The sequence below is a fragment of the Scyliorhinus torazame genome, chromosome 16, assembly GCF_047496885.1.
Source record: "Scyliorhinus torazame isolate Kashiwa2021f chromosome 16, sScyTor2.1, whole genome shotgun sequence".
NCBI lineage: Eukaryota > Metazoa > Chordata > Chondrichthyes > Carcharhiniformes > Scyliorhinidae > Scyliorhinus > Scyliorhinus torazame.
The window spans coordinates 132,356,931-132,380,350 of record NC_092722.1 but is presented as its reverse complement, the minus strand read 5'-3'; the positions used below and the strand labels follow the sequence as shown (position 1 = coordinate 132,380,350).

The 23,420-nt window shown below is 46.8% G+C and overlaps 1 protein-coding gene across 1 annotated transcript in view; it reads right to left on the bottom strand.

The window, feature by feature from the left end:
• cpeb3 (cytoplasmic polyadenylation element binding protein 3) overlaps positions 1 to 23,420 on the bottom strand; it is a 192,659-nt gene that overhangs the window by 27,462 nt on the left and 141,777 nt on the right. Inside the window, 3 exon segments of the mRNA XM_072479090.1 lie at positions 5,369 to 5,550; positions 10,103 to 10,217; positions 10,937 to 11,055. Of these exon segments, the coding sequence (XP_072335191.1) occupies positions 5,369 to 5,550; positions 10,103 to 10,217; positions 10,937 to 11,055 (416 nt within the window).

The following is a 23,420-nucleotide window of genomic DNA, read 5'->3' as shown; positions in this document are numbered from 1 at the left end:
GGACGGAGGGTTCCAGAGCTGGCACCGGGCAGGAATTAGGAGAGTGGGAGACTTATTTATAGATGGGACGTTTGCGAGCCTGGGAGCGCTAGAGGAAAAGTATGAGCAGCCCCCGGGGAATATCTTTAGGTATATGCAGGTGAGAGCGTTCACGAGACAACAGGTGAGGGAATTTCCGCTGCTCCCGACACAAGGGACCCAGGACAGGGTGCTTTTGGGGATGTGGGTCGGGGAGGGCAAAGTGTCCGAAATATACCAGGAGATGAGAAAAGAGGGGGAGGAGCTGGTAGAAGAACTGAAGGGAAAATGGGGAGAAGAGCTCGGGGAGGAGATTGAGGAGGGTTTGTGGGCTGATGCCCTAAGTAGGGTAAATTCCTCTTCCTTGTGTGCCAGGCTTAGCCTGGTCCAATTTAAGGTGCTACATACAGCACACATAACGGGAGCGAGGTTGAGCAGGTTCTTCGGAGTGGAGGACAAATGCAGGTGGTGCGGGGGAAGCCCGGCGAACCACACACATGTTTTGGTCGTGTCCAGCACTGGAGGGGTATTGGAGGGGAGTGGCGGGAGTGATCTCGAAGGTGGTGAAGGTCCGGGTCAAGCCAAGCTGGGGGTTAGCTATATTTGGGATAGCGGATGAGCCGGGAGTGCAGGAGGCGAAAGAGGCCGATATTGTGGCCTTTGCGTCCCTAGTAGCCCGGCGTAGGATTTTACTCATGTGGAAGGAAGCGAAACCCCCCGGCGTAGAGGCCTGGATAAACGATATGGCGGGGTTCATAAAACTGGAGCGGATGAAGTTTGCGCTGAGAATATCGGCTCAGGGGTTCACCAGGCGGTGGCAACCGTTCCTCGACTATCCAGCGGAACGTTAGGGGGAAAATAGATAGCCAGCAGCAGCAGCCCAGAGGGGGGGGGGGGTAAATTGTTTGTGTTCTAGATGGGGTGAGGGGGCGGGAGCACTATTTTGTGTTATTTTGTTAGTTCACTATTTTATTTTAACAATGTCATCTATCAGTTATCATGTTACCGTTTTTGTTGATTTGTAAGGGGGAAAAATTGTGTTCGAAAACTAATAAAATATATTTTATTTTTAAAAAAGGGATGCACAAGGGGTCAGAATTTGAGAACAAATATCTTGGATGTTTGTGGGGCTGGAGGAGATCACAGAAATCCCATTGAAAGAATTGAAAATAAGAATGAGGATTTTAAAGTCAAGACATTGCTTGACCATGAGCCAATCTTGGTCAGTGAGCACAGGGTGACAGGAGAACAAAACTAGAGTTAAAACATGGGCTGCAGAGCATTGGATGACCTCAAGTTCATGGAGGGTAGAATGTGGGAGACTGGCCAGGAGTAATATAGGTTTCAGTCGAGACAGAGGTGTAGTTGGGCAATGCAAGAGAGTTGGAAATAGATAGTGTTAGCAATTCCATGAAGATGCGGTTGGAAACTCATCAGGTCAAATGTAATACCAAGGTTACAGGACAGTCTGGTTCAGCTTCGGACAGTTGCCAGTGAGAGGGGTGGAGTTAGTGACTGGGGAATAATGTAGTGGGGACCAAAAAAGGAGGCCTGGTGGCACAATGGCAGCACCTCTACTGCTGGCCCAAAAGCTCCAGGGTTGAAAGAAAAGCCAGGACTTGTTGACCATGGAAGGAGTGTTCAATGCGATTCGATAGGCTGATAATCAACTCTGAACTCCTTCCACCATTTCCCGTACTATTTCACAAAGGGTAAAAAAAATTCCACAAAGGGTAAAAAAACAGTCTATGGGTGTGAAGATAGGCGAACAACAATGGGGACCAAAGATAATGGCTTTTGTCTGAAAAAGAGGACATTTTTGCTCATCGAGTATTGGATGTTGGAATTAAAGAAGAAAAAGAACGGGATTAAGAAAGCGAAGGTAAAAAGAAAATATAGAGAAGCAGTTGTTTGACAGTAGTGAAGGTTCATCATAACTTTAAAAGAGGTAGTTAGACTGAATTGGCCAAACCCCAACCTTCTGTGGTGCATTTAGTCCGTATCTACAAATAGTTTGAATACATTTTAAATGGGGATCCAGACGGCAAGATACCATTACCACAGCTAACAGAAAAGCAGTGTATCCTGGGCAACAACTTTCAGACATGTTTAACTGCTCATCAGTAATTGTCAGAAGTGTCAGAATTCTGCACTCATAAATGTGTAGGAGTAGCTGAAACTTAAATAACTGAAAAAGTTAACAGATAGGGAATGGAGGATAAAGCAGAAGTGAATCTGAAAGCGTAACCAGGAAATCAAAAGAGCTGTTTGGGCGAGTACATTTATATATTCTATAATAACAAGGAGCAGAAAAGAAGGGTCCTAGTTAATATTATTTGATATCAAAAGGATGAATCGAATCTAAACGGTAAAACATGGCAGCAGAGTTCCAAGCCTTGGTCTGCTCTTCTTGCTACGTGAGAGAGACCAGGAACGTGTCCAGTTCCCAGGACCTGCATGTGTGCAGGAAGTGTCTCCAGCTGCAACCCTGGAAGCCCGGGTTTCGGAGCTGGGACGTTGGCTGGGGGACACTGGAGAGTATCATGGATAGAACGTATAGTGAAATGGTCACACCCCAGGCTCTGACTCAACAGGCAGCAAGGGAATGGGTGACCACCAGGCAGAGCAAGAGATCTAGGCAGGCATCCAGGAATTTCTTGTGGCCATTACCGTGCAAAACAGATATACCGCTTTGGACACTGTTGAGGGGAACTGCCAAAATTGTTGCACCATGGTTGGTTCTGCTACAGAGGGGAAGAGTAAAAAGTGTGGGAATGCAATAATTATAGGGGATTTAATTGAAAGGGGAATAGATGCGCATTTTCGGGACTCCGGGACGGTATGTTGCCTCCCTGGTGCAAGGGTCAAGGATGTCTCAGAGCGGTTACAGGACACCTGGAGAGGGTGGGTGAACAGCCAGTAGTCGTGGTACACATTGGTACAAATGACACAGGTTAAAAAAAAAAGTTTGGATGTCCTAAAAGCAGAATATAAAGAGTTAGGAAGAAAGTTGAGAAGTCGGACCGCAAGGGTAGTGATCTCAGGATTGCTACCAATGCCACATGTTAGTCAGAGTAGAAATAGCAGGATTTGTTGGATGAATACGTGGCTCAAGAGATGGCGTGAGGGGGAGGGTTTCAGATTCCTGGGGCATTAGGCCTGGTTCTGGGCGAGGTGGGACCTATACAAACTGGTTGGGTTACACCTGGGCAGGATCAGGACTGACGTCCTTGGGGTGGTTGGAGAGGGTCTAAACTAATATGGCAGGATGGTGGGAACCTATGTGAGGGTTCAGAGTAGAGGGAATCAAGAAGAGAAAAAAACAGCAAGGAGAAGCAGAAAAGTGATAGGCAGAGAAATTAAGGGCCTGAATCAGATAATGATACTGTAAAAAATAGTAGGGATGGGACAAAGAACGTTTCGACGATTGGCCGGAGAATCAGTTTTTACGCCGAAATTGGGGCGGCGCCGTTTTTCAGATGCTCCGCCCCCTCAAAGACGGCACAATCGGCGAAGTACATCGCACGTCATTGGGACGGCCTCAAGACGTCACCCGAGGCCCTCCCCCCATGGGCTAACTTCCTGACGGCATCGGTCGTGTGTCCTCACCCTTTTCGGGGACCTTGCGTGGCCACTGCAGACAGTTTCCAGCACCGCCACAGTCAGGCGGTTCCGCTGGCCGGGAGGGCTTCAGCGGGGGCTGGGGAACCATCTGGCAGGCCGGGACCGCACATGGCCGCCGCCATGTTGTAGTGTGGCCCCCGCAGGTTGCGCCCTGCAATGCTCCATCCGTATCTGCAGGTAAAGCTGGGGGCTCTATGTGGCGTGGCTGCTAGCCCCCTCACCAGGTGGAGCATCAGGGCAGGGACTGTGCCGACTTTTTCATTGCAAACCGAGACACTTCCTCTGGATATGGCCTCAAAATCGGAGCATCCAGCCCAATGTTCCCGATGGTGGGGAGTCCAAAACAGGGGTCATATTTTGAGGATGGAGGGTAACCTTTTAGGACTGAGGTGAATGGAAATGTCTTTACCCAGCGAGTGGTAAATCTGTGGAATTCGCTATCACAGAAACTAGTTGAGGCCAATTTCAATAAAGAGTAAGATTATAGCTCTTGTTGCTAAAGGATATGGAGAGGGGGGGGGGGGGGGGGGGTGAGAAGAGGCTGGATCAAGGTATTGAGCTTGATCATAATGAATGGAGGAACAGGCTTGAAGGGTAAATGGTCTCTTCCTGCTTCTATTTTCTATGTATGTTTCGATGTAACGGTGAGCTGAATAATGGGGGGGGGGGGGGGGGGGGGGGGGGGGGGGGGAAATGGACAAAGCAGACTGACACCACACCAAGCATTCCCATGGCAATGAAGGACCAAGTGGGTATTTTGCACCTCACTGGGGCAGAAGTCCCATTCTCAGGAGCTGCCGACCAATCAGATTGACCGGCACTACAACAGTCCCAGCAACAGCAGGAGGGTTTCAGTGGCAGCTGCTGGGACGAGAACTGAAGAGGAGCCCAAGGCTGAGGATCACTGGAAAAGGTAGGTCTGGAGCCAGAAGGGCTTAGGGGCATCAGGGACAGGGGCAGTGAAGGAAGCCTAGGGCCCGAGACAATACCCCCTCTTCCCCCCCCCTTAACCATATTATGTTAAAACACTCACCCTTGCTGCTCACACCAAACATACTATGGTATGGACAGCACATTAATAGGATTAACTGACTTAATAACAAGCCAAATGGATCCTTAAATGGTCATTTAACATGGTGGGCAGGCTGCCAATTTCAGCACCCCCACGTGTATTATGGGGGTGAGCGGGAAGGTAGTGGGCCGAGCGGCCACAGCATTTTCCCTGCCCACCTCCAGAGAATCACGCCCGCCCTGGCGCATTATATACAGCCCGGTGAGCGCTGTTGCCCTCGCTTGTTATTTTTTAAACTGGAAATTCTGGTATAATGTTCCTGTGCTCATAAGACTGGATCATCTGACTTACCATGACCCACATCTCAGGAAATCTGCTAGTGTATGCATAAAAATATAAAGGCCTGGGTCACAAATGCTCAAGTTTGCCAGCTGAGAAGCATATTTAAATTATTGCTGCAAGGCAACTAAAAATAGACATCCTTACCAGAAATCTCCTCTAACAGATACTGTTACATTGGATCACAGTATTTATTGAAATGACGCTGATAGCATTTACCTGCAGAAATTTACAGTAATGTTACTCAATTGCTCCTGATTTTCAAATTAAAGGCTTTGTTTTGAAATCCATCTCAAACTGATGCCAATTACAGAAGACCCAAATCACCTTTCTGTCTATAACGGTGTTCATCAATCATTGCAACAAATCACTCACCCGTTTATCAATGTCTCCGTGCTGGAGCTGTACAAAGCGAGCACTGATAGCAGCAATGTAGCTCTGCTGATTGGAAAAAGCCACTCTGCCAGCACCCTTTGGGTACTTCAGCTCAGGATCTGTATCAATGCCCGCATAGCAGACCCCTCCATACAGCCGATCCATGATCATAGCCAATTCAACTGCAAGAAAAAAAAACAAAATCCTAAGCGACAATTTCACCAATGTTTCCCCATGCCAACTGCACTATTTAATAATACTATTTTCCTAGTTCACAACTACTACAAAAGCACGTCCAATTAAATTCAGAATTAAAATCCTTCCATTTCTCTTATACACATTCTAAGTACTCCTTTCATTTTATATATCCTTCAGATTGGCAGACGTAACAAACCAATTATAACCTAACCGAATTTGAGAACAAAATATGATGCAAAACAGAAAGAGTGCTTTAAAAATGTTTTGCTTGTTCTTAAATAGTTTCAAGAAAGTGGCTGAACCTCCAAAAATTTACAGATTCAAGTTCAAGATACAGGGCTGCTACACTCAATTAGCTGCGAGTGCAAATTCTGTAAAGGCCGCTAATTCTCACAAGGTGGTGGGGAATCCCGATCTCCATGGGGGGAGGCCTTAAATGTAGCTTTGAGATTAGGGTGCCCTCTAAAGGGGTGGGGCCGGCCTTGCCGGCTCTATCAGGCCCCATCCCGCCAGAGTGACGGTGCAAACCATTCCCCCAGAATTTCTGAGCACTGCTCGCCAGAAAACCTGGAATTAAAACTTGACTGTGCATCTGCAGAGATACACGCCGGTTTTCAGTCTGAATCTGACACTCTGCTATTTTTTGGGAACATTCTGTCCACTGTCTTCAATACTACAGGAGTAACATCAATATCCCTCACATGAGGACTCAAATTCAATTCTCAGTCTTGTTTGTTGTTTGCATGTGTCTTCCCTAAGGATACAAGTTCTTTCGGTCTCAGCTGGGTGATGGAAAGGAAAAAAAAAAAGAGTGGAAAAATATGTGGTTAGGTACTGTGTCCATTATCCATTCTGTCCAAACAAGTACCCTGAAAAATGACATGGTAACAGGAAAACAGGATTCATGGAGATGGCTGCAGACTATACTATTTTCACTAGTCTCCTGAACGGCTGAGGCAACATGAACTTAGACATGAAATATATTCAGTGATTAAGTAAATGGGGACAGAGAGAAAGAGAAAAAAAATAACTCCAGCTACTGATCACTTTCCTTTTGTGAACTAGGTGGCATTTGGATTTTGCAAGCTACATATCCTTCATTATAAAATCATAAGTTATGCTAGTCTTCTGAAACTGACAATATCAGTGCGCATTGCTTTGATTTTTGAGTCTGTATTTAGAAAATCCAGATTTTAAAAACATTTCAAACCTGCTCAAAAATTCTAATCAAAACTCATCCAAATGCAGATTTTATACAACAGTTACCACTCTAAACCCAATATTGCTTTTGTTCGGAAACATCGCATTTTCCCTCCCTGCATTTGTAAACATGTTTCTAAACCTAGCACACCGTTTACAAAGCGATAAATGACAAGCACAGGGAGAATGGCTGGGTTACCTTGCTGAGAAAGGAAAACAAAAACAAGATTTTACACTCTGTATTACATAAATGCCTTGTTTACAGTAGAACATACTTCTCGGTGTGCTTCCACTAGTATGGATATATTTGAAGTTAACATTCCAATTTGCACAATGGGAGAAACTAAAGGTAATCATTCATTATTCCTGTGCAAAGAACTATTCCAAATTTAGCATCCACTTACAATGCAGAACATTTGTTATCTCAAACTGCGAGGGAGCAGTTTGGCCCAAGTGGCACTGAGTAGGGAGCTGGGGCAGCTGATATCAACATTTTGTTTTTCACAAGAGTAGACGATGCTGGTCCCAGGACAGCACAATAACATTTCACCCCGCCCCACTCTCCTCACCCCCAGGGGTGATATTATTGGGCCATTTCTTTCCCGTGAATGTAAAATGTGCTGTGGGGAGAGGTTATTTTGGGTGTGTGCTGTAAAATTGCTCCCCTTCACAAATTAAGATTAGAGTCGGGATTCGACTGGCCTCTGTAAAATTGTACTAAGTCCTTGCAGCCACATGTATTTCCATGGTATTAACAGGCAACTATTCCAGGAAACATTTTTAAGGTTGAAAGCAGATTTCTAACAGGTTACAAAATGCCATTAAAATCCAAATATTGTGTCAAATATAAAGTTTTCATGGGTAAAGCTGCTGAGGGTGGGGGCAGGAAATGGTCTAGTTCCAAAATGCCCCTCATCTGAAAAGAAAATATGTCATCAGCACCATTACGCCCTGATATAATTTCTAAGCCCTTCCTTGCTTCAAACACCCCCTCATGATCTTCAATTACTTTTCCTGCAATAAAAGTGACTGAACGAGTAATTTTATAAAAATCTTTAGCCTCCATTTCCCTGTCACTATCCTATGCCCTTTCCATTCCCCAGTCATTATCCCTTAATCCCCCCTCTTTTTCTCTCTATCACTCTTCCTCCCCCTCCCATTCCCTCAGCCACCATCACTCTCCCTCCCATTCCATGTCATTTTCCCTCCCCCCTCCTATTCCCTCTGTTACTATCCCTCCCCCTTCCCATTCCCTCTGTTACTATCCCTCCCCCTTCCCTTTCCCTCTGTCACTATCCCTCCCCCTTCCCATTCCCTCTGTCATTATCCCTTTTTCCCTACCGTTCCTCCCTCAGTTCTCCCTATTCATCTCTGGAAAAACTAGAACGAACTGAACAAACTAACTGAAGAAAAAAAAACTGGTTCATAAAAAACTGGGGCAGCACGGTAGCTCCGGTTTCCTCCCACAGTCCAAAGATGTGCAGGTTAGGTGGATTGGCCGTGATAAATTGCCCTTCGTGTCCAAAATTGCCCTTAGTGTTGGGTGGGGTTAGTGGGTTATGGGGATAGGGTGGGGGCGTTGACCTTGGGTAGGGTGCTCTTTCCGAGAGCCGGTGCAGACACGACGGGCCAAATGGCCTCCTTCTGCACTGTAAATTCTATGATAAAAATAAGGTTTGTAGGACATATGCTGCAATCCAGATATACCACAGAGTTTGCTCTAAGATTTTCCATCTCTCATATACTTGTGGCTCATTAGTGTAATCCTCACGGTTCCTTTTGAATGGTTACTGCTCAAATATGAATGATGCAGCCACTGATTTTGGTACTGCCTCTGCCATGGGTGCATAAAATTGAAAGTCGCTTTCAAAGTATTTCAAAGAATACAACAGGAATATACAACTCAACCGAAGGAAAGATTACATTTGTATCCAGAATTAAAATTCAGACACTAAAATTTTAAATATGGGAATCTTCATGTACTTCAGTCAAACTTTACTTCTGCAGCTGCCCCCATTTTATTCCTAAGATTTGGCAAGTGCGTTGGCAGAAATGATCCGATAAATCCAAATAATACAATCACACCCAGGACCATTTCAGGTGGCCCTATTAAAGAAAATAATCCTTTTTACAAGAGAAATATGACAGAAGGATACTTTGCAGAAAATATTATACATTTGTATTATAGATTATATTCTTTAGGGACAAGTTCATATTATAGCTTCGTAAAACCTTTCTGCCCCAAGGCTGTATTTTAACAAGCAACCATCCACAGAAGTGAAACAGAATGCTGGAAATACTCAGCAGGTCAGGCAGCATCAGTAAAGGGAAAACATAGTTAATGGGTGGGATTTTCCAGCCCTACCTGCCGGTTGGATCTTCCAGTCCCGCTGAAGTCCCAATTAAGGGGCAATTTAGCGTGGCCAATTCACCTATCCGACACATCTTTTTGGGTTGTGGGGGTGAGGCCCACGCAGACATGGGGAGAATGTGTAAACTCCAAACGGACAGTGACCCGGTGTCAGGATCAAACCTGGGTCCTTGGCGCAGTGAGGCAGCAGTGCTAACCTCTGCGCCACCCTGCTGCCCCTACCCAGTGCAGGTTATGTGGTTGGCCAATGCTAAATTGCCCCTTAGTATCCAAAAGGTTAGGTGGGGTTACTGGGTTGCGGGGATAAAGTGGGGCCTGACCTTGGGTAGGTTGCTCTTTCAGAGGTTTGGTGCAGACTCAATGGGCTGAATGGCTGCACTGTAGGGATTCTATGACTTAGGTTGTGGTGTTGGGTGCTCGGAGGTACAGACGAACCAACACGGTTGCGATTGGTACAACGCAGTTTTATTCCAACTAGTTATTTACACATCTGTCTTGGTACTCAGCACGTGGTGACTGTGTGAGTGTCTTGTTAATGAGGTCCTGGCCTTGTCCTGTCTCCAGATGGACTGGCCACCAGGTGTCGTGTTTCTTGTCTTATACTGTGTCTGCTCTTGTCTGTGATTGGCTGTCGTGTTATGTGTGCTAATTGGTCTGTTGGTCTGTCTATCATGATGTGTGTTGTGATGTGTGTTTGAATATCATGGCAAGGTGGGACCAGAAGATCCCACTGGCAGCCAATAGTTTCTGCTGCGGAAAATTCCAGCCAATGTTTTAGGTCCTTGACCTATCATCAGAACATGGCCTTCGAAATAATTTACCCTGCCTAAATCAGGCAAAATATTTTCATATGGTTGAACCCCAGAACCAGCACAAATAAAGCAGGTTTGGAAATTGGAATCATACTTCACATTCTGGACCTCAGCAAAACCTGTTCACGGGGGATTCACTTCATTTTCACTCACCAGCTCGAAGTGGTCTGGGAACACCTCCCACAAAAATAGTTTTCCTGGGATCCAGAGGCTGAGAACCATCCATCACAAAATCACTATCACTCAGGTTCCATGGTCGAATTTGCACCTTTAAAGAAACAAGATTATGCTGAACGAGCTTTGGAAGAAAGCATTTTTCTTAATGGAAGAAAGCATTTTTCTTAATCGAAGAAATTCAAGCACTTTAAGCAAACATAATGTGTTGTAGTAACAGGTTCCAATTTTAATTTATTGCAATTTACTTTGTGAAAGATCCAGTCAGCCAGCATAGGACAGGTCATTTGAAAAGAAGAAACATAAAACATATTTTCATGAAAATGTACATGGACTTTGTTTCAAATTGCTAGATTCGCTTTACTACAAAACTCAGAGGGACAAAAGTGTTACAAAACCGCTTGGGTTTGATGAAAAATCAGGAAGCATTGTTTACCTCCTTTTATTTTGCAGAAAGCCAGGGATTAGGACACAATTAGTCAACAAAAAAAAAAGCTGATACAGCGATCACCTACAGGGAACAAATAGCAGGCTGCTTTGTATTTGCTTACTGCTATGAAAGCTACAAAACAAAGGTTTAATTATGCAGCTCGCCATTTATTAACTAATTCCCAAGACTCAATCTTTCGATTTTACTGAAAATAAAAAGACCCATCAGTAAATAGATAATCAAAATGATACAGCGTGCATTTGCTTTCATCAGGGGGTGGGGGACTAGGAGCAGAAGACAGCTGAATAATTCCCAGGTTAGGTGGCTCATGAAATGACAAAGAGAACAGATGGCGAGCAGAAACAAGCTGAAGATCCATTTACCGGTTTGTCCTTGATAGTGGGACTTGAAACACACAGGTATAGCTTTCCATCTTCCTCAATGCATGCATCTATCAGAGCTTGCACAGAGCTTTCCTCTTGAAATAGAAGGAAGGCGTAACCTACGAGGAGGGTAAAACAATTACAAGAAAAATAAATAAGCCTGTTGTAGAAGTAAAAATAGCAATCATTTACATTTAGATAACGTCTCCACCATAATCTTTCATCCCAAGGTACTTCAGAGAAATTCAAACTGAGTGTTGCAGACTTAAGGAGTTAATGGCACAGTCCAGCTTTCAAAGTAATTTTTAATAGCAGGAGAGTATCAGGGTAAAGAGGTTTGAGAGAGCAGAGGGTGGGGCCAAAATGACAGGATCTTGTCCTCCAAGTGATGAATACCAAGCGGTGAGGATGCCCAAGAGACTCGTGAAGGAGGACTATAAGGTAAACGACATGATGCAGAGTTGGAGAATGTGATGGATCGAATGAGGCAAGGCTGTAAGACAGATCTATAAATGAGGACAGTGGGAGGTTAGCAAGGACAATATGATGAGTGAATTAGACCCAAGTGTGGATCAGGCTAACGTGAGCGGTATTTTAAACCGCAGGAGCTTGAACAGAGAGGCAAATTTAGAGGTGATAGACATCTTATTTTAGATTTTTGTACTATCAAAAAAAGGGCTAAGTTAAGTTTGCATTTATTGGATTTAAACTGGCGAACAGTTCTGCAAACTTTAATGATGCTTGAAATAGTTTAATAAGATCTTGTGGAAAAAGGTAAATCAGTTAACTGAAAAATCAGTTTTCAAATCACTCAAGTATATATGAGACAGGGCATCTGACCCATCGTACCATGAATAAGCGAAGCAGTACAGCTGGTCAAGATTTGAATTGAACTAGCTTCCATAAGATGTGGGTGTGGCTGGCAAGGCCAGTATTTGGTTCCCCATCCCTAACTTCCCTTGAACTGAGTGGCTTCATAAGCCATTTCAGGGGGCAGTTAAGAGTCAAACACTTTGCTGTGGATCTGGAGTCACATGTAGGCCAGACCAGGTAAAGACAGTAGATTTCCTTCCCCAAAAGACGACTATGAAGCAGCCGGGTGTTTATGACAATTGATCATGGTCAGCATTACAGAAACTTGCTTTTAGTTCTAGATTTATTACCAGCAGTGGTGGGATTTTAATATTTTAATGAACTCTTAATCCCCTTGTTACCCCAAAATCTATTGTCCTTTGTCTTGAATCCACACCTCTCTGGAACAGAGAATTTCAAAGATACATAATCTTTTGAGTGAAGACATTTCTCATCTCAGTCTCCTTATTCGGAGACTACGACTCAGTTTCCCCCAGCCATTGGTCATTTTCTCAGCATCTATCCTGTCATCCTCTTAAGAATTTTAAGTTTCAATGAGGTCATCCCTTGTTCGGAACTCTAGGGAATAAATGCCTACTGAATTTCTCATCCTAGAATAATCCCCTCATTCCAGAAACAAGGCAAGTGTACTCCCTCTAGGGCAAGTAAGTCCTTCCTTGCGCAAGGAGACCAAACTACACACTGTACTCACCAGTGCCCTACACAATTGTGATAAGATTTCTTTACTTTTATGCTCCAGTCCCTTGGAGAATATATCCAGCTGTGTTCTGACAAAATGTGGTGCAGCACTGCACAAATGTACCAGTCAGGAGCAAGAAAAGGCCACCAGCCTATTATCCTTCAAGTACACCAGTATTCTGGGCGAGCACACTACTGCATCTTCAACACTTCCAATATATCACTGCACAATCTTGTGTAGCAAATTATTCCAAATAATTATTATACCAAGTAAGGAATTTTAACATTAATTTTAAATTTACCTCAAGCTAATTTAGTTCTTCGGTGCCAATAGCACTTGCTTTTAAAAAAATAAATTTAGAGTACCCAATATTTTTTTTTTTCCCAATTAAGGGGCAATTTAGCGTGGCAAATCCACCTAACTTGCACATCTTTGGGTTGTGGGGGTGAAACCCACGCAGACACACGGGGAGAATGTGCAAACTCCACACGGACACAATAGCACTTGCTTGACATTAAAATTCTGCTTTACCTTAAATACCATTTAATACTCCAAATATCTTGATCAGATCTCGTCTACGTCTTGCTAGACTGTAGAGCTTGAGCTACATAAATCTTCACAACTCATTTCCTTGAAATTATTCTTACTGTTTTCTTCCTTAGTATACAAACATGTTCTTTGTACTACAGAGACCACAGTACTTTAGAGTTTTCAGGTGTGGTCTGATCTGTGTATTATACAGACAAAGCATTACTTCTATAGTCATGTATCTGACCACTTTGTCAACAATTAATACCATTTTTAACTGCCTTGCCACATTGTCTAAATACTCGAGTGCAAATTTAGACACACAGCAGTTAGTGTCTAATGGAAGTATATAGAATAGGCAGAACATGGCACCAAAGTGCAACATTGCATTAGGCGCCTTCTGAATGCTGCCCCCAAAGAGCTCATCTGTGTGCTTTTCAGTCGAACCAGTACGTGATCTTTCCCTCCAGGAAATCGGCACTTACAGTACCCTTCCCTGGCTGCTCATGTGTGCTGATGCATCATGTGCACATCCTGCCTCTAAGTTGCTCTCTCAAGTTCAATCAGTGTCAATATCTGGTGGCTGCGAATGAAAGATTAAGCGATGGTGTTTCTTCATCATCCCTATCTTTTCTTTTCGCCAGACGCTGGCAAGGTTTCAGTTCTTGGGAAGCTTAAGGAGAAAGACACAGGAAGAGGCGCAATGAAGCAAAGGGGTGAACACAAGGAGTGCATATTGCACCAGCTGCAGTGTGCAAATGAGAAGAGATTGTGGATGAGGGGGAAGTGGGTTGCAAGGATGAGGATTAGGTATAAGGATGCAGTCGGCCTCTAATGGTTTCAGCCCCACCACTGGCCACCACCTCAGCAATGGCTGCTCAAACAATGGTTAGTCTTTACCAAGAGGGTTGAAGACCTACAGCCGACCTACCCCCTGCCAGTTAGCATCTGCTGATTCCAGTTGTGTGTCACCTTATCTTGCAAGAGAGAGGAAAGTGTGTCAGTGGGCAGTGAGTTGGCACAATCAGTTTGTGTGATGTGGTCGTTATCATTGAATATCTGGCACTGTGTGTAAGAAGCGGGTGTGAGGCTTGCAGCAGTGCTAAGTATGTGAGACGGAGTGGAAACTATGAATATTAAGTATGAGTTGTGATTGACAAGAGGTTGTTAGTGGCTGAGTTATGGGAGCGAAATAAGTCTGAGGCTAGTGATGCAGTTGGTGGGATGTGGGACTTGTAGACACATTCATTGACCTTGACCACATGAGAGGTCATTGAACTTCTTGTGGCACTACATCCAGGTCATTAGCCATGCCTATCTGGTGTCATTGCCTTCTCAAGACTTTCTTTGGAGGGCTTCTTGCCCCCCTGTGGATAGAACTCATCTCTTCACTTCCTCGACCAAGACTTTCATGCAATTAGAAAATCTTGGAGCCCATTCTGTCACATGGTGGGCAACTCTTTGCATCTTTCCCAGTCAGAATCAGCTATAGGTCGACTCCGGGACCTGCTGCAGCCACATATGCACAGCCCCTTTTTTCTATTAATTCTTGCGATGAGTGTACTGCTGCCCATTTCTAATAGTCCTCGAGAAGGTGGTGGTGTAGCCAAATCAGGTTACATTATGGGAAATTTGGTCAAGTACTACAATAAAAAGTGCAATGATGGAAACCACAGGTGGCCAGACACAAGACGTACCATGGTGAACCGCAAGAAAGACCATAAGCAAAAGGTCGCAGCTTCGTAGTGAAAATGAGGAAGGGATGTTGAACTGGTTGCAAAAGATTGTTAAGAGTGGAAAACTGCATAGGGAACATTAACAGGCATGTCCTGTTTACCAGACCTTCGGGAAGAATGACCTCAGCCACATGAGGGTCTTACACAATGTCATTGAACATTCTAGAAGACTGAAGAAATTGGTATAAAGGTACAAGAGGTCAAAGCGTCAGGAGCGAAAACCCAAGGAACAACCATAGCTTAAGACGCGCCAGAGTTAATGGTTCAGAGACCAGTGAAGAGCCCTTGGAGAAGAGCCTACCTAGCTGTTCTGCTAGGGTGATACAAGAGTTTAATTTGAGTTGAGTAATGTTTATTAGTATATTGAGATAGTCTGTGATACATAGGAGTACAAATAAAGCGACTTTAAGTGAATACTACATGTGGTGTTTTTGTGATGTGTCAGTTTTGAACCCTTAAGGAGCAGATAGGGCAACAGCGGTGATCCACCTTCTCAAGGTGCTGTGGCCTATAATTATACCACACTGCTGTTAGGAGCAGTGAGTTACAGGATTTTGATCCAGCGATAGTGCAGAAATAGTGATATAGGTCCATGTCATGATGAAGGGGGTTTTGGAGTGAAACTTTGGGTTATCTGAATAACACAAAATACCACTGGGCCTTTTTTGTGTGTTTATATTTACCTGTGCACTCACTTTCCAGGAATCTTGTATTTGTACTCCCAGGTATAGCTATTACTTCACACCTTTCACTGAGCATAAACAAATTTCATATTGCTGCCTTAAAGGCATTGGACGCGATCTACCGGCCGCGTCACGTCGAAAGGCAGCGCGAAGCAACACGGCCAATAGTTGCCGGGGGATCCCTCTTCCGGGATCTACCCAGCTCGCGAAGTCTAATGTGATCTCACGAGATGTCGCAATGTGAATCCCACCCATTGAGGGCGGATCACCTTTTAGAAAATCTGCATATTAGAGCAAGACAGCTACTCTCACTAATATTTTTTTTAATAAACATTTTATTGAGGTATTTTTTTGGCATTGTAACAGCAATATAAACAATGTACATAAAAATATAAACAGTGCAAATACCACCTCCCTCCCCCACAGGTCCCAACTTTACTTAACCCCCTGATCTATGCTAACCTAACCCCCCCTCACCTTCTGCTAACGATTAATTCTCCACAAAGTCGTCGATGAATGGTTGCCACCTCCGGGCGAACCCTAACAATGACCCCCTCATGGCGAACTTAATTTTCTCCAGACAGAGAAAGCCAGCCATGTCCGATAGCCAGGTCTCCGACTTCGGGGGCCTCGAGTCCCTCCATGCTAGTAATATCCGCCTCCAGAAGCAAAGGCCAGAACGTCTGCCTCTTTCTCCTCCTGGATCCTGCGACACCCTGAAAATCACCACCTCTGGACTCAGTGCCACCCTTGACATCAGCAAACCCCTGCCTAAATCCCCTCAGCTTTGGACATGCCCAGAACATGTGGACATGGTTCGCTGGTCCTCCCGCACATTTTGCACACCTTCACACTTGCCACTGTCATGTGATCCCGGTGCACGACCTTGAATTGAATCAGGCTGAGTCTGGCACAAGTTGCGGTTGCGTTGACTCTACTCCACGCGTCCCCCAAAAGTCCCACCTCTATCTCTACCCCCAGCTCCCCCTCCCACTTTCGCTTCAGCTCCTCGGTCTGTGTCTCCTCTGATCCCATAAGCTCCTTATAAATGTCAGAAACGCTCTCCTCACCTATCCATCCTCTAGAAACCACCCTATCCTGAATCCCCCTTGGTGGCAGGAGTGGGAAGGTTGGTACCTGTCTACGCAAAAAGTCCTGCACCTGAAGATATCGAAATTCATTTCCCCCCGCCAATGCAAACTTCTCCTCCAGGGCCCTCATACTCGGAAAGCTCCCCTCTATAAACAAGTCCCCCATCCTCTCAATCCCCACTCTCCCCCAGTCGGAACCCCCCGTCTATCCTCCCCGGGGCAAACCGGTGATTATAGCAGATTGGGGAACAGACCGATGCTCCCACTGCTCCCACATGCCTCCTCCATTGCTCCCAGACTCTCAAGACCGCCACCACCACCGGGCTGGTGAAGTACCGCGCCAGCAGGAAGGGCAGAGGCGCAGTTACCAGCACCCACAGACTTGTGCCCATGCAAGAACCCGCCTCCATACGCACCAATGCCGACCCCCCACCCCCAACTTCCTAATCATGGTAATGTTAGCCACCCAATAATAAATGATGAGGTTCGGCAGCACCAGCCCGCCCTTCCCCCACTCTGCTCAAGCATTACTCTCCTCACTCGCGGGGACTTGTCCTCCCATACAAAGCCCGCGCTAACTTTATTGACTCACTTAAAAAAGGACCACGGGAAGAAGATGGGGAGACATTGAAATACAACAGGAATCTCAGGAGGACCGTCATTTTAACCATTTGGACTCTGCCCGCTAGAGACAACGGGAGCGCATCCCATCTCCGGAAATCCTCCTTCATCTGATCCACCAACCGGGCCAAGTACAATTTATGTAGCCGGTCCCAATCCCGCGCCACTTGAATACCTAGATACCTGAAACTGTCCCCTACCACTCTAAATGGCAGTCTCCTCTCCCAGTCGCCTCTCCTGATCCCTCGCCTGGACCGCAAACATCTCGCTCTTCCCCATATTAAGCTTATACCCCGAAAACCGGCCGAATTGCCCTAAAATTCCTTCCATCCCCTCAATTGGATCCAAAACATACAAAAGCAGGTCGTCCGCATACAGCAAGACTGTGCTCCACCCCCCCCCCTTTCCCCCCCTTCCCCCCCCCCTGACCAGCCCCTTGAGGCCCTCTGAGCAATTGCCAGCGGCTCTATAGCCAGCGCAAACAGCAGTGGGGAGAGGGTGCATCCCTGTCTCGTACCCGGTGCAGTCTAAAATAGTCCGAAGTCGAACTGTTCGTCCGTACACTTGCACAGGAGCCTGGTACAGCAACCTGACCCAGTCAATAAAGCCCCTCCCAAATCCGAACCGCCCCAGAACCTCCCATAAATAATCCCACTCAAACCGGTCAAAAGCTTTCTCCGCATCCATCGCGACCACTACCTCCACCTCCCTACTTTCCGGGGGCATCATGATCACGTTTGACAGCCTTCTTACATTGGCCACCAGCTGCCTGCCCTTAACGAACCCAGTCTGATCCTCCACAATGACGTTCGGTACACAATCCTCACTCCTGGAGGACAAAATTTTGGCCAGCAGTTTGACATCTACGTTCAACAGGGAAATCGGCCTGTAAGACCCACATAGCTCCGGGTTCCTGTCCCGTTTCAGGATAAGCGAAATCGTGGCTTGTGACATTGTCTGGGACAGAACCCCCCTTTCCCTTGCCTCGTTAAACACCATCATCAGCACCGGTCCCAATATCCCAGAGAACTTCTTATAGAACTCTGCTGGGTACCCATCCGGTCCCGGGGCCTTACCCGACTGCATGGCCTTCAAGCCCTCCACTACCTCTTCCAACCCGATCGGCGACCAGCTCCCCGTCCACCTTCGGGAAAGACAGCCCCTCCAGGAAGTGCCTCATCCCCCCCCCGGCTCCGCAGGGGGTTCCAACCTGTACAACCTGCTGTAAAAATCCCCAAAACGCCTCACTCACCCCTGCCGAGTCCCCAACTAAGTTCCCATCCCTGTCGATAACTTTTCCCATTTCTCTAGCTGCCTCTCTCCTTCGGAGCTGCTGTGCAAGCAACCTGTTGGCCTTCTCACCATGCTCGTATATTGCCCTCTCACCTTTCTGAGCTGTTCCACTGCCCTCCGTGGTTAACAAGCCAAACTTCGCCTGTAGCCTCCGCCGTTCCCTTAAAAGCCCTATCTCTGGAGTCTCTGTATACCTCCTGTCGACTTGTAGAATCTCTTTTACCGTCTTGTCCCTGTGAGCCCGGATCGAGATCAGCTCTCCTCTCACCACTGCCTTCAGCGCTTCCCAGACCACCGCTGCTGAGACCTCCCCTGTATAATTTACCTGCAGGTAATTTCCTCAGCCTCTCGCACACCGCTTCGTCCGCCAATAGCCCTACATCTAACCTCCATTGCGGGCGCTGATTGCTATCTGTACTAACCTGCAGGTCAACCCAATGTGGAGCATGGTCCGAGATCATAATCGCCGAATACCCCATGTCCACCAACCCCTGCCAGCAAGGCCCAACCAAAACAAAGAAATTGATCCGAGAGTATACCTTATGTATGTGGGAGTAGAAGGAAAACTCCTTCATCCTCGGCTGCCTAAATCTTCATGGATCCACCCCCCCCCATCTGCTCCATGAACCCTTTCAGTTCCTTTGCCATTGTTGACACCCTGTCCGTTTTCGAGCATGACCGATCCAGGCCAGGATCAATAACTGTATTAAAGTCCCCTCCCATGACCAGCTTGTGCGAGTCCAGGTCCGGTATCTTCCCCAACATCCTCTTTATAAATTCCATGTCATCCCAATTTGGCGCATATACATTAACCAGCACTACCTTCATCCCCTCCAGCTTACCACTAACCATAATATATCGACCCCCCCACATCTGAAACTATTCTACCCACCTCAAATATCACCCGCTTATTAACCAAGAACGCAACCCCTCTCGTCTTTGTGTCCAGCTCCGAGTGGAAGACCTCACTGACCCAGCCTTTCCTCAATCTAACCTGGTCCACTACTCTAAGGTGCATCTCCTGCAGCATTACCACATACGCCTTCAGTCCCCTCAGGTGCGCGAACACACGTGCCCTCTTAACCGGCCCATTTAACCCTCTAACATTCCAGGTGATCAGCCTAGTTGGGGGGGGGGGGGGGGGGGGGGGGGGGGGGGAGAAAGCGCCCCCCACTCCGCTGATCAGCCATCCCCTTTCTTGGGCCCGCCCCCAGCCCATGCGCCGCGCCTCCTCCGGCCCGTCCCCCCCGGTGGCCCCCGCCACCAACCTCCTCACTGTCCCTCCACCGAGGTCCCTCCCTCATCAGCAGAACCACTCTCCCCCCCCCCCCCCCCCCCAGCAACACCACTCTTAAACCTAACCCATACAATAGACTAAACATATGCACCCCCCCCCCACTGCGCTTCCGTGAGCTAGCTCACCCAGCTTGCTTGGTGACCCCGCCCCGGCGCCAAAAAGTCTCCCACCTATTGTTCCCTCACTCCCCCCCCCTCACTCTCTCTCCCTCCCCCTCCTCACTCTCCCTCCCCCTCCTCACTCTCCCTCCCCCCCCCAACTCCTTCCTCCCCCCTCCCTCATACAATCAAATTCCCTCATCTAACAATCGCCACACAATCACCCAGCTGTAAAAAACACACCACCCACCGAAACACAAACCAGCACGTCTCCAGCCCACAAAAGTGCACATCAACAACGAAAAAGATATTGACAACATCCGCCGAAACGAAAACACGAAAACGAAAAATGGTTTCAGCCCCACCACTGGCCACCACCTCAGCAATGGCTGCTCAAACAATGGTTAGTCTTTACCAAGAGGGTTGAAGACCTACAGCCGACCTACCCCCTGCCAGTTAGCATCTGCTGATTCCAGTTGTGTGTCACCTTATCTTGCAAGAGAGAGGAAAGTGTGTCAGTGGGCAGTGAGTTGGCACAATCAGTTTGTGTGATGTGGTCGTTATCATTGAATATCTGGCACTGTGTGTAAGAAGCGGGTGTGAGGCTTGCAGCAGTGCTAAGTATGTGAGACGGAGTGGAAACTATGAATATTAAGTATGAGTTGTGATTGACAAGAGGTTGTTAGTGGCTGAGTTATGGGAGCGAAATAAGTCTGAGGCTAGTGATGCAGTTGGTGGGATGTGGGACTTGTAGACACATTCATTGACCTTGACCACATGAGAGGTCATTGAACTTCTTGTGGCACTACATCCAGGTCATTAGCCATGCCTATCTGGTGTCATTGCCTTCTCAAGACTTTCTTTGGAGGGCTTCTTGCCCCCCTGTGGATAGAACTCATCTCTTCACTTCCTCGACCAAGACTTTCATGCAATTAGAAAATCTTGGAGCCCATTCTGTCACATGGTGGGCAACTCTTTGCATCTTTCCCAGTCAGAATCAGCTATAGGTCGACTCCGGGACCTGCTGCAGCCACATATGCACAGCCCCTTTTTTCTATTAATTCTTGCGATGAGTGTACTGCTGCCCATTTCTAATAGTCCTCGAGAAGGTGGTGGTGTAGCCAAATCAGGTTACATTATGGGAAATTTGGTCAAGTACTACAATAAAAAGTGCAATGATGGAAACCACAGGTGGCCAGACACAAGACGTACCATGGTGAACCGCAAGAAAGACCATAAGCAAAAGGTCGCAGCTTCGTAGTGAAAATGAGGAAGGGATGTTGAACTGGTTGCAAAAGATTGTTAAGAGTGGAAAACTGCATAGGGAACATTAACAGGCATGTCCTGTTTACCAGACCTTCGGGAAGAATGACCTCAGCCACATGAGGGTCTTACACAATGTCATTGAACATTCTAGAAGACTGAAGAAATTGGTATAAAGGTACAAGAGGTCAAAGCGTCAGGAGCGAAAACCCAAGGAACAACCATAGCTTAAGACGCGCCAGAGTTAATGGTTCAGAGACCAGTGAAGAGCCCTTGGAGAAGAGCCTACCTAGCTGTTCTGCTAGGGTGATACAAGAGTTTAATTTGAGTTGAGTAATGTTTATTAGTATATTGAGATAGTCTGTGATACATAGGAGTACAAATAAAGCGACTTTAAGTGAATACTACATGTGGTGTTTTTGTGATGTGTCAGTTTTGAACCCTTAAGGAGCAGATAGGGCAACAGCGGTGATCCACCTTCTCAAGGTGCTGTGGCCTATAATTATACCACACTGCTGTTAGGAGCAGTGAGTTACAGGATTTTGATCCAGCGATAGTGCAGAAATAGTGATATACACCCACCGAAACACAAACCAGCACGTCTCCAGCCCACAAAAGTGCACATCAACAACGAAAAAGATATTGACAACATCCGCCGAAACGAAAACACGAAAACGAAAAAACTTTCCCCCCCCCCTTAAACAGAACTCAAAAACAGAAGAGAAAAAAATAAGAGGAGAAGAAACAAATTTAGAAAAGGGGCCCAATATAAGCAAACAAGTTGTATCAAAGTTCAAGAGTTCTCAGCCCCCCATCAGTCCTTTTCTTTTCGCAAAGTCCAGCGCATCTTCGGGCGACTCAAAATAATGATGCTGGTCCTCATATGTGACCCAAAGATGAGCCGGATACAGCAGTCCAAACTTCACCCGTTTCTTGAAGAAGATTGACTTAACTTGGTTGAAGCCTGCCCTTTTCCTAGCCACCTCCACACTCAGGTCCTGGTACACCCGCAGGATACTGTAAGTTGTCCCACTTACAGCTCCGCGTTCACTTGGCCCACTGAGGAATACATTCCTTGTTCAGGAACCGGTGGAATCTCACCACCATTGCCCTCGGAAGATCCCCCCTCGCGGCTTCCTCTTTAATCGGGTCCAGACAGTCCTGTTTCTGCTTGGCAAAGCCGCCCTGGATGACCTGCATCAACTGCTCCGTTGATCGCTGGGCCGACACCCCAGGGGTCCGGTCCTCAGCCATGCTGTCTCCTGCTGCAGCTTCAGCACAGCTCTTGCCGATCTTTCTACTTCTGCCTTTTCGTGCACTTCTGGTTCTTTTCTCCATTCACCGATACGTGGAAACGGTGCCCAATTGTCTCAGCCTTCGAATTCAATGTTTAAAACCGGGAAAAAGTCCGGGGGAAAGGTCTGAAAGTCCAACCAGAGCGGGAGCCACCAAATGTGCGACTTACTCCTTCATAGCCACCACCGGTAGTCCTCTCACTCTAATATGCATTCCCATAATCCACCTAAGGCATTGGGATCTAACCCCTTTGCCTTGGAGTCCTTGGGCGAGTGCCATTCAGTGCTGGTCTCCACAAATAAGGACCAGATGGAACAACCCTTGTGGGGGTCACCCAGGAGATTGGAGACCCCCAGGCACTTGTCCTTTGGGTAGGGTGGCACTGTGGCACCACCTGGGTGCCAGCCTGGTACTGGCAAGGTGCCAAGCTGGCATTCTTCCTGCGACAAGGATCGGGCCCGGGGGTTCCCACTGCGGTTGCATGGGGGAGGCTCAAGAGATCCATGCGGCATTTAAAAATGGCATCCCAATCTCCTGCACTGAGGGGCTCCAGCAAGCAGAGCTCCTTGGTACAGAAAATGGGACTGAGTGCGGCTGCATCGGGGTGCTCTCTGCTGAGGCCCCAAACATGTATAGACTCCCGTTCGATAGCGTGGGATTTCTCGGCGCTCCGTACTCAGCTAAACGTACTCACTATGGGACTCTGTTCCCACTCGGGTACATCCTGCCCATTGTCTCGCACTTCTCCATATTAATTTGCAGCTGTCACTGGTCTGCCCATGCTGCTTACCAATCTCTGTCTTCTTGATGCCGCCCCCCTCCCCCATCAATCATTAAAAGAGCTGCAGGTTGGTTTCAAGTAGTGCAGACTTGCTTTAACAGGTGCTTGCTTCTTAATATTGGGTTGCCTGCTGAGGCATGCAGCTGCTCAACAACATGGTTAGCACTGCCTACAATCATGGTACTGAGCAGGGAGCATAAAGTTTGTGTGCTGCCTGCATTGGAAGCAGCGGGTGTAGGGTAATT